We start from the raw sequence: 12,373 nt of genomic DNA, 5'->3' as shown, positions 1-12,373 counted from the left end.
AGTTAAAGCAAAAACCTTTATGACAGCCATGGGTATGGTACCCTTCTTATAAAGAACAAAAACTTAAAAGCAAATTGTAGTGATAAGCACAGAAGTCAGTACAGTGTTTAGCTCTTGGTTGGGAGGAAGGGGCAGATGCAAGTTATCAATGAATGTTTATTTTATAATTTATATTGAATATGCAAATACAACTTCACAAAAGAAATAACCTTTATATTAACTTATAATTTGAGTTCTTATATTAGAACAAAACAGATATGCATGCACAAGAAGGTGTAAGATAAAAACCATTTTCCTATAGACAGTGCTAGTATCAAGAGATCCATCTACTATTTTGCATAATAGAAACCTAAAGTGTGGTATTAAATACGTTTAAAACATTTGGGATTAACCTGAAGCTCTACAGAGCAAGTTAATTTCTCAGACCAGATTTTTTTGGCTTAAACTGTCTCTTAATAATTTTGCATTCTTACAACTATTAGGATTAGGACTATGAGACACTATAGCATAATGATTGATGTCACAAAGTTTATGCTCGTATCTGAACTCAGAATCAGTTCCATGACCTTGGCTGAATCTCTTGTACTTTGTAAAGTTTCTGTAAAATGGGATACTGATGTCTGCTTTAAGGAGATGTGAGGGATTAAGCAATATATAGAAACCCTATGTGACAAATAGTAAAGTTCTTAGTTTTTTAAAAAGCATGAATGAATTGTAAATGAGAGAAACTAAAAACTTTCGAGCAGTATCAATGACCACAAATGTATATGCATTATAGCAATACTTACATGAATATACTTAAGTTTTTAAAAAGTGTTATTTCTATCACTGTCTCATCATCATGCTCAAAAAAAAACTTGTTCAGCCAATCAACAAATATTTATTGAATACCTACACTGCGACAGAAGTAGTTCTAGAGATGCTGAAAATACTTCAATTAACAAAAAAGATAAAATTCACTGACTCATGGAACTTTATACTAAAGGGGGAGACAGACAATAAGATAAATAAACTGTGGACTATGTTAGAAGTGATAGTGCTATGGGAGAAAACAAATAATGCAGGAAATAAAGCAGGGGCTCAGCAGTACTAAACAGAGGTAAAAATAAATCTAAATAGGGTGGTTTGGGAAGCCCCCACTGTAAAGGAGACATTTCAGCAAATATTTAGAGGAGGGGAGAGATGAGAATATCTCATCAAAAAGCATTCCAGGCTCTTAGAAAAGTAAACGTAAGGCCCTGATGTGGTAGTATGGCCAGAATGCTCAGGAACAGCTGGGAGACTTGTGTTCAGTGAACCACAGAGAGGTAATAGCAGACGGAAGTTAGCTGGCAGCCAGAGTTTTAATACTAAAACCAGAATCAATATATACATATGTTATATGAGGTTCATTTTATATTTGCAGATAGAGAGGTAGGAAGATAGGTGGGTAGACAGACAGATGGTAGATATTTTAAAAGTAAAAGAAATAGCCTATTCATGTTGATATTTACATATCCTAGTAAAGACAGGTAGGGAGCATTAATACAACTCACAAGCAAAAATATACGAGAAACAATTTACAGTTTCTGGTTGTATAAACAAAAAAGGACTCTCTAATAGGAAAGAAAACCAATGATGGAACTGGGAATAGGGAGCATAAAGACGGACTTGGCATACTGTTCCAAAAAGCCGTATCTTCTTAAAATGTCGAGGCAGAAAAGCCATAAAATACGGGTACCCTGCCCTCAACTAACAAATTTTAAATGTTATTTTACACTTATTACATTATCTTATTTTTAAATGGGTAATACATGTTCTTAGTTCAAAATGAGAACACCCTTAATGGTGTAGAATAGAAAGTGAATCTCCCCAAAGATTTTATCTGTTGTTTGGACACACTGGGACATTTTATTTTAAATCAGAAGCATTATAGCTATAACCAACTGTAGTTGTTGACTTATTGAAAACACTAATAAGGTACACACATTCAACCTGAAATGCTATTAAGTGAGTATTTCCAGCAAATACTCACTTCACACATTTCCACTAGAACATCTTCAAATTCACTGCACTGTCTTCCATGACTTTTCCCAACCCACTTAGAGTTCAGTCCTGCACGCAGGATTGCATCTTACAGACTTAATTTCTCCTCTTTTCCCTTTTGTTGTGGAAAATTGAAAGAAAGGGTTCATAATTATCTTCGGAACAAAGGGGAAAAAATGATGCCTGGGATTTATGTTTGGCATGCCTGAGTCAAAGAAAGATGGCCTCTTGGTCCTGTAAATATAAAAGCTTATTTTCCCTAGAGAAAGGGCTGCCACAGCTGTGGGTATTCCCTCCACTCTGCTGCATCTTCTAGTGTGTTATTTTTGGCTTATTTTCTCTGAATACTATTTTTGTTATCTTCTTTTTCAGTCTCTGTTGCCTTGAAAGCTGTGCTCACACCTATTATTATACTTTCCAAAGAGAGAATAGAAGTTTCAAATAACTCAAAGATCTGGAACGCCTATGAAAACACCCCAACATAAAAACACACAGATTAAAGGCATGTACCAGATACATTATGGACATAGTGTATGTCCATACACACTCCCAGCCAATACTGTGTAGACTGACTTTCAGTTTCCAAAGATAGTCTCTGAACATAAGTATATTAAGATGATTATATTGAGGCCATCCTAGGGATTAATGTAAAACAAAGGTAGTACTACAGTGAGTGTAGGGCGAGGGGACCCCATTAGAATCACCTGGAATGTGTGCTGAATACTTAGATTCCAGAGTCCTACCTGCTACTTACTGAATCCCAATTCCAAAAACCTGGGTCCTAAAAATACATACTAAGTTTTCAAAATGCAAGTCTAAACAGAACCAATATGATATTGATAATTTAAATGGAGTGTGAAGAGATGAAAAACATTAACATTCTTTACTGCTGAGGGCTGAACTCATGTCTTCACAATATCCAATTCCTTGATCACTTTGATGGCTGGGAAATCAGTCTAATTACTGACTGACACTGGGTGATGAAATGTGTTCTGCAAACTAAGTGTCACAAAGATACTCTCAGGTTGGACAAGCTGGAGAGCCGATTGTTCCTGTGGATATTCTAACCAAATACAAAGCAACAGCACGTCTCTTAATGAATAACATCTTTCCAGAACATCACTGAGACAGAGGACAACAAAGATTATTCTGGTACTTTGCAGTCTGGGAAAAGCCATAAAAATAAAGCTAAAAATGGGGCCCAAGAAAATCAACATGACCTAATTAGGCAGACGGACCAAAAATAAATTTGATGGAGTATGCCTTTACTATGTTTCTTTCCACTAAAATTATTTGATTTGATTTTACACTGAAACTTGGAGGAAGAATGGAAAGGCCCAGACATGTTTCCTCTGGCATTTGGATACGTATGCATACGTATGTGTATGCATCTCACTGTGGCTATAAGAGAGGTAGAAGAGGTCATGAGAGATGAACTGGGTTAAGCAATGGGAATGTCATTGTTGATGAGGGGAATAAACAGATTTTGCAGACTAAATAGAGATGTTTTTGAAAACTATCAGCAAGGCTAAAATAAACAGTTATTCGGTGCTGCTAGTTTAAAACTCATTCAAGAAGTGAGAAAAGGGACTTCATATTAAATCTTTATTTTCCAGTACCTGAAATCATTTACATTTAACGAAAAGGTTTTTGAATCACCTAGTTCCTTTTAATAAAATTAAAGTGAGATCAGAAGGATAAGCTGCCTCCTACATCACCCTCTTGGATAAAGTCAGGTATATGTTTTGCTTTTGTAAGTTAGTGTTAAATTTTAAATAAGAATAGTAATTTATGTAGCATTTTAGGAATTCTCTCTGTTGTGTTTTCTATGACATATATTCTCTCAAAAAAGGTCAATCATTAGTAACCATTTGGAAAACTATTAGCAAATTTGGAAGACAGCATCATAGGTAAGTTTCATGACTTTCATTCCCATGTGCATAGAGATCAACAGGTCCAAAACAAGAGTAAATTAATTTCCTTTCAGAATCCAAAAAAGGAGAACAAAAAGATAATCGTGTGTTTTTAAATCATTATCCAAAAGTGAGTATTTGGTACAAATATTTTAAATTTGAGCCAAGTTTTACTTGAGTCATAACTTATTTACCAAGTTGCATGCCCTTCAGATGATAGTATTTTGGACTGAAGGCCCAATAATTGTTTAGCCACCACTCCCACCAAAAAGAATTGTTTATCCTCTCCAGCATCAGGTACTGCACCTCTAACATTATTATTATAATAAAATCAATTCACAATACTAGAGTGAAGATCAAATGAAATGGTTGTGCACTTAGTAAATTGCAAATCAGGATTCTTAACCAGAAAAACATTTTATACTTAAATTTGCATTGTGGTCTTTAACCAGCATATCAAAACATGTCTGTTCTCTATAAACTTGATTACCTGTATTTAAGAGCAAGACTATTCCAACCCAAAAGCAAATAGAGTCTGCAGTATTAAGACTTTTATGAAATAATTGTGTTCCTCCCACCCCCGATTCCTTTCTTTCCTGCTCTCTCCTCAGTCTCTATTAAGTATCCGTGGCTCCCTGTTTTCCCCACGACGCAATAGCAAAACAAGCATTTTCAGCTTCAGAGGTCGGGTAAAGGATGTCGGTTCAGAAAATGACTTTGCCGATGATGAGCACAGTACATTTGAAGACAGCGAGAGCCGGAGAGACTCACTGTTTGTGCCGCACAGACATGGAGAGCGACGCAACAGTAACGTTAGTCAGGCCAGTATGTCATCCAGGACGGTGCCAGGGCTTCCAGCCAATGGGAAGATGCACAGCACTGTGGATTGCAATGGTGTGGTTTCCGTGGTGGGTGGACCCTCGGCTCTAACCTCACCTACTGGACAACTTCTGCCAGAGGTGATAATAGATATGTTAGCTACACTGACATTTCACAGCAATTTGAAGTAATCAAGGCCAGTGCAATTCAGTCTGTATACCATCCTGCTTTCCCAAAATGAAAATCCTTAAAAATAATATATGACTTATTGAATGGGAAATAATAGAAATTTTAGAACCAACTGAATTTCATGGGATCATCAGCTTTTAAATGCTTTTGGTTAAAAGAGCCAAGTTTTTAGAGCCTGGGATGAAACACATACCCACAAATTCAGCTGACCTACCAACACAAAATAATTGGCACTCTGACAACGAAATCATTATTATAGATGTATGTTCACACAGAATTGTATCATGACCTACTCATATTCTGAAAATTGCATATACTTAAAATTAAATGTTATAATAACCAATATATTGCTAATGGGAAGTTTTCATATACTTGCTAATATTACAGTAACTCTAAAATGTTTTGGTGTCTACTAAAATGACTCTAAAATGTTTTTATTTCTTATAAGATGGCATATAGAAATAATTAAAGAAATCTCAGGAAAGTACACACATTTCATTGTATCTCTGTGTTTGTGCATGGAAAACAAATTAGCCCATATATGTCAATACTGTCTATGCAGCATCAAAGAAAAATAATTCAACCTTGGGACCATATAGTCCTATTACTTGTTTTGGCAGACAACTGTTCTGAGTAGTAACCTTGAGACAAACTGAAAATAACTGCATCTGAATGAAATGAAACAATAGATGACTTTAGCATGCTTACGAAAATTTACCTGAAAATTCCAACAGATTTAATTAAAATATTCTTGCAATATAATTGCCCTATACAATTGCATTTGACTAGTGAATTCTTACTAAAGGAATCCTTTGTGATAATTTTTGTTTATACTTAAATATTTTATTATTCCTTGAAAATTGTTACCTGGGAAATCCGCATGTGGCATGATTATCCAAAATGCTATGTGGTATTGTATTTACTCATTGAAAAGGGTGGTTTGAGCCATCAGTATTTGGTTTGCAGGGCACCACCACTGAAACGGAAGTCAGAAAGAGAAGACTAAGTTCTTACCAGATTTCAATGGACATGCTGGAGGGTTCCTCTGGAAGACAAAGAGCCGTGAGCATAGCCAGCATCCTGACCAACACAATGGAGGGTGAGAAGCAGGCTATGAAGTAGTCAGCTTCCTATTATTATATGCTTTACAAAACTATTCCTTCTCCTCACAGAATTTCTAAAGTCACTTACCCAAGATCGAAACTATATAATAGACCTACATAGATGATGTATGGAATACAAAATTATTATGCTAATTACAAAAAACTAATGTTGTCCTTACTTCTTTCAACTCCTTGTCTGCAGAGTGACATTTCCCCACTCAATATAATACCAGTGAGGACTGAACCATACATTATCCTCAAATAATTAAAAACTCCCCTTCTTTAAGTCTTGGTATGTAGAAGCACAAAAGAACATCTTTTCCAAGCTTTAGTCTATTCTCAAGACAGGGAAGTGGGAGAAGTATATGAGTGCGTTGGACTTAATCAAAACCTGTGCTCTACCTCAAAAGGCATCCTAAAAAAAGATCTCCCCTCCATCCTCCACATTCACAGAAACCATAATATTCCTCCAAGGGAGACCTTATATAAATGCTTCCTGATACTGGCAAAGGAGCTACTTTGGTCATTCGTTAAATAAGTCCCCACTTCTTGAAGTCTGGAGGGATACTGCATAAACTGCCATTTTTTAGGTCTAAATTATGTAAGTCATATATATCTAAAATATGTTCTTTAGAAAACATCAACTACATTTTGTATTTTGCCCTATTGATATATTGGCTAATTGAACAGTAACAATAATTATTTTACTACAGGCTTCATCCATTAAAATTTCTAGCAACATTTTTATATGTTAGGCTAAAATTCTGAAATATGTGACCAAAGATGAATAACAAGTAGATTTGGGTCAATCTATACTAAAAATGAGGGCATACTACATTCTCACTGTGTGCAAGATAAATACTGATGTGGAGATAGAGAGAAGGGGTCACACATATTAGTAAGAATCACAGCTTTAGACAGTGTTCTTTAAAAGGTACTTTAAAAAGAAACAATAATTGGTATTTAACATTTATAAAAACATTTAATATTTCTATCAAGCTTATTTTAAAACTGTTTTGATAAGGAGAAGACAGTATTTAAATCAGCCATTATCTAGTTATTAGGTAATGAAATTAGTTTGAAGCAAAATAATAAATCGGAAGTATTTATATCCTGCATTTACTTAAAAGAGAAAGCCTATTTACATGACATTTTAATGAACATTTTGTAAAAATATTTAATGGGATTGTCTTCTCAAGTTTGTTAAGCTAAGCAACATGAACTTCCATCCCCAAGTAGAGCATCATTTTTATCGAATAATGTATAATCTGTAATAGCAAAAATTGATTTCTGTAGTTATTGACTACTCTTCCTTTTTATCGTTCCTCCAGAACTTGAAGAATCTAGACAGAAATGTCCACCATGCTGGTATAGATTTGCCAATGTGTTTTTGATCTGGGATTGCTGTGATGCATGGTTAAAAATAAAACACCTTGTGAACTTGATAGTTATGGATCCCTTTGTCGATCTTTCCATCACCATCTGCATTGTCTTAAATACTCTCTTTATGGCCATGGAGCACTACCCCATGACTGGTCAATTCAGCAGTGTGTTGACTGTAGGGAACCTGGTAAGTCCATTTGAAATTTATTTACTGCCTTTGGCCAGGGGTGGGGGATACAGACCAAAGGAGAAATCCATTTGTGCTATGTGGAACCCCCAAAATTAAATTATCTTTCTTTATGGAAAGAAACATCTAGAAGAATATTACAAGGAATTTCAGCAATAAGGTCTAAAATTCAACTGGTATAAATGCTGATTATTTAGGTCATTGTTCATGCTGATTGATGATGGTGTCTTACTAGCTGCAAACTCATTAAAATTTTTGCTGTCATTCTTGATGGACTGGAGGTCCAGAGAAACCATGATAACTAATTTGGTTGCCACAAATATGCAGTTTTAATATATATAGCCTCTAAAGAAACCATGTCTGTGGAAGGGAATATTCATAAAAGATTGATTTCTGTATGAAAGAGGGCATAGTTTCAAATTAAATTACCTAATAAAATGCTTCAGTAGCAGTCACACAAGAGAAGAAATAGTTGGTAAAAATTCATTTGTAATTTAGCCATACTTTTTGGGTCAAATTGCTTGAGCAAGCACCTCAGATTCAGCCCAAATGCTCACTGCATCTTTTGTCTCTAGATAAGGAAACATGCTTAGGCATGGCTCACTGGATGTGTATCTTCTAACCTCTGCACTGGAAAAAGACTGGATCTCTTTTTCAGTTCCAGTTCAGACTCCGGACAGGACACTGTCTGGTATAGTTTGGGTCAGAGGCTGACCTTTAATCAGCCTTAGGAGAGGGTGGAGTCATGTGAAAGCATGGTAGTCCTGAGGAATCATACAGGTGGAGGAGCAATTCCCAAGAGAAGGAGAAATGGGAATATTGGGCAAGCAATGACCAAAATGTCTACCCCAGTATGCAATCTCAACTTCACTGCATTATTTAACTCAGTAGAACATCCACTAGATTCTAGAGATTTTCTTCATCTTTGGCACCAGTGATATTGAATTTTTTTTCTGATGGTGCCTGGTCTTTCCAGTCACTCCATCTCAACCTCCTTTGTTGGTCTTTTTTTCTTATGCTTATTAAGGATGTCTTTCACTCATGGTTCTATGTGCTCAACAACTCAGGAATTATTTACCCTTGTGGTATAAACTCTGTTCTGGTGCTTTATTTCCAGCTGTTACAGATCATTGCTCAAGGATAACTTGAAACACAATATGTGACAGATGAAAGACCATCTTTCTCACAGCTTATTAGAAGTCCTAACAATCTCAGTTCAGTCTGTGCTACCTCTAGTAGACTTTCTAGCTTCAAACACAGAACTCTTAACAGCCATTTTAACTTACTTTTTACTTCTCATACACAACTTGACATGAAGACCCATTACCTCTTCTTTCAAGGTATTTCTTTTTTAATCCTATAACTACTCTTAAAATAGTATTTATACTACCTCAGTCAGTATGTTTTCACCTTGCTAAAGTATCTATTGTCTTTCAAGACCCCGCATCTGACCCCACTCCTCCTGTACCATTCCACTGTCCATTGTTTCCTAATCAGCCACCATCAGCCCCATCAGAGAGACTTAACAATTTATATGTTTACATAAGGGAAAATATTTCACTCTTCTCTTCATACACATTGAGAATGTTCTGACTCAAATCTCCTCATCTCAAGTATTCAAATTCATCAGGGTCCAACCGCAGCCTCATCTCCTCTAAACTGACATTCAGCCCACATTAAACACTCTTTTCTTAACTCCTAACAAATTTGTGAATAAAATGGTTGAAAAGTAAACATTCTTTTGTTGTATCATAATTACAAATCCATCAGAAATTACTAGAGGTCATATCCCATTTTTCTTTCTGTCTCCTGCAGGCTTGTAGCTTGATAAATAACCAACTGGCTGTTTTCTTACCCTAAAGGGCTGCTTCAAGCAGCATGTTTTTGTGAAAGAACACTGGCTTTGTAATCAGGCACAACTAGGTTTGACCTCACTGCCAATGCTTACTAATCTTGGAGCATCTGGTCAAATCTGATAAAAAATCTGAGTCTTTGTTTTTTATTATTGAAACAGACATAACAATACTCTTCTCCCAGTGTTGTTGTGAAGGTCAAATGAGGTAATGTGAAAGCACTTAACACTGTGCCTGGCATTTACCATGTGCTCAATAAACAATTTCCTTCCTCTTATATATACTATTAACATTTCTTTGAAATATTGATGGAAATAGTTCTGCTCTAGCTCCTGTATTTTTCCTAAGATATTGGACAATTAGGGAAGTTGAACAGTTGGGGAGAAATTTTGGAAAGCTGCCAGAGTGATGCAGGAAATTGAGGTTTTATTGGATTCTAATGTTGAAGCAATTGCGTTTGGAAGCTCAGGACAGGAGAGGTTGTATTACAGAACTATCAGCTGGAGAAGCACTGGAGTAGAGCACAAAATTTGGGTCCAAGTCCAATTGTCCATGCTGAACATCTGGGAGGTCTCGAAAAAGTCACTTCGATTTTTGGGTGTGTTTTCTCATGAGTACAATGCGTTGGACTAGATGATTTTTCATGCTCTTCCCAGTTCTAAAATTCAATAACTTTATGCGTAGGTACAGAGATAATAAGGTAGGGAAGTTTGGTGAAGACTGATGACTGGTAGATGTGGTAGAACCACTGGTAAGTTGAGGTAATGTTGGGAAAACAAAGCTCATCAAGATAGCACAGATGACAGGAAATAGACTTAACTACTTTTCATAGGTGAATGTATAAACAGACCCTATTGGCTAAAAGCCCCTTATTATTAATATCATCTATGCATTTGATAGTTTCTCATAAATTCTACACCCCTAACAAGCTTTATAAATAACATTTGCATATGAAAAATTATATATGTGTTTTATACAGAGAGAGAGAGAGAATGTATTCCTTATATCATGAGGACTTAGCTGATGCTGGAATATATTATATACTTTCGATGGTTGCATTGCATATTTTGTGGGGAGTTGATAGTGTTCTCACAAAAATAAATTTAGAATTTTTATGTTCTAATTATATTCTTAAATGATTACACCACTGTCTTGTAAATAGAGACATTGAGGTTTAAACAATATTCCATAAAAGAGTTGTGGAACTTTTAGTCTTAGATCAGTGTGCCCCTTTTGTATCCTGCTTCTGAAGCAAATAAAAATTACATCACCTCTATTAATTGAACTGATCAAGTTTGAGCGTCAAGAGACCTCAATCTCTACTGTGTTTCTCTAAGACGCTATATTTTGTTTTGTTTTTTATTTTATTTCAACCATTATAAAACTCATATGCCAACCATAGGGATTCTATAAGCAAGAGATCTTCCATCAGTCATAGTAAGTTAGACCACCCCTTCATCATGCAAACATTTCCAACTAACCTGTAGCTCCTTTTTCAGGGAATATAGATGGAGACTTGTAGCACCTACACTGATTAGGTTTCTTAACATAATTTTCATTGTAATCAGTGATTAAAGGGCCATGACCTCACTTTATTCTGCTAGACCCAGAAGGGAACTCAGAACATGGTATTTGTTCTAAAGATCTTACAGGCTATTTGAAAATGAAAACTTAAATACACACAATTAGCAAGATTATTTTAATTAAAATTGTGCTGTAGGATACAAATTTAAAATTTCAGAAAAGGTACATAATTAACTCCTTGAAGGGAGAAAAAAATGGATCTTGTTCATTGAAAGATAAAACACTTGGGGGCCAAATCCTCAAATTCACCTGGCAGGTCTCTTGTATCAATGAAGGAAGCTATTTTGGCCATTGAACTCCCTTCCTAGTATAATACAAAATTGCCTTGTCATCTCCAAACTAACAATTCTAATGAGGTTCATGTGTAATAATTGTGTGTACACTGATTTCTGAATAAAATTTGCTAAGCAATACAATAGTGATAGAAATCTAAGAACTTTTATATATTTTGCAGAAAGGATGAATTATTTCAATACGACAAATGGAGGAAAAGAAAATCATAAATGATTTCACACCATTTTCTTTAAGTGTATCTCAATTTCACCCTCTAAAAACAACAACAAATATTTAAAAATGCATAACCAAAAGGCATGGGAATAATAACAATAAAACTGTTAAAACAAGAGGCTAAGAGTATTGGAGCAAGGAGGCTACAATTACATCAAACTCACAATAAAGGAATGGAATGTCAGGCTGGGCAAATAGAGTCTGTCAAGCAAGCTGATCAATATACACTTAGCCTTTAGACTGAACATTTCTCTTTTGAATGTACAATGGAGCTTTCCTGTCTAAGTTAAATACTCAACAGGAGAACCTTCCTTGAATTGAGACCTTGATCCCTAACATTTGATCATCCCATGCCCTGTGTCCCCCCAAAAAACTCAAAATGCTCCAAATTTCTTTACTCTTGGTCCAGAATCCCAGGCTGATGCTCATCCCCATCCTTAGATCGTCCAGATCTTCCACTTTTACTAGGTATTGTGTGTCATCATGTACTATAAGTTAGGAACTTTTCACTGAATTTATCTCCCCATTAAAGAAGATGGTCTAGGAAGTCTGTAAATTTCTGTGAGAAATTTATTGGTCTAAATGAACTAGGTTTATGCCATCTTAGGTTTGTATATCTTAGTTGCTACTGTATGTTCAAAGCTAGCACAATGTCTACTGTTTAGTAGGTGCTCGACAAGTTTTTATGAATGAATGAATAAATGGCTACAAAAGCATATAATCTGAAGTTTCAAAAGACAAAAAGCTTCTGCAGAAGACAAGATATAATCCGGCTAATTCTAAACAATAAACATCTAAGATGTTGTTTAT

At 35.4% G+C, this 12,373-nt stretch overlaps 1 protein-coding gene across 7 annotated transcripts in view; it reads left to right on the top strand.

Annotated features, from left to right (window-relative positions):
* The window catches only part of LOC108397612 (sodium channel protein type 3 subunit alpha), a 112,268-nt gene that overhangs the window by 51,305 nt on the left and 48,590 nt on the right, over positions 1-12,373 (top strand). For 4 of the 7 annotated variants that reach the window (XM_073241578.1, XM_073241576.1, XM_073241577.1 and 1 more), the window contains 3 exons: positions 4,550-4,897; positions 5,913-6,045; positions 7,381-7,619. In XM_073241578.1, the coding sequence (XP_073097679.1) occupies positions 4,550-4,897; positions 5,913-6,045; positions 7,381-7,619 (720 nt within the window). The remainder of the gene's footprint in view (positions 1-4,549; positions 4,898-5,912; positions 6,046-7,380; positions 7,620-12,373) is intronic. The other 3 variants (XM_073241581.1, XM_073241580.1, XM_073241579.1) reach the window with 3 other exon arrangements.

Source organism: Manis javanica, chromosome 7, assembly GCF_040802235.1.
Source record: "Manis javanica isolate MJ-LG chromosome 7, MJ_LKY, whole genome shotgun sequence".
NCBI lineage: Eukaryota > Metazoa > Chordata > Mammalia > Pholidota > Manidae > Manis > Manis javanica.
This window is presented reverse-complemented; position numbering and strand designations above follow the sequence as displayed.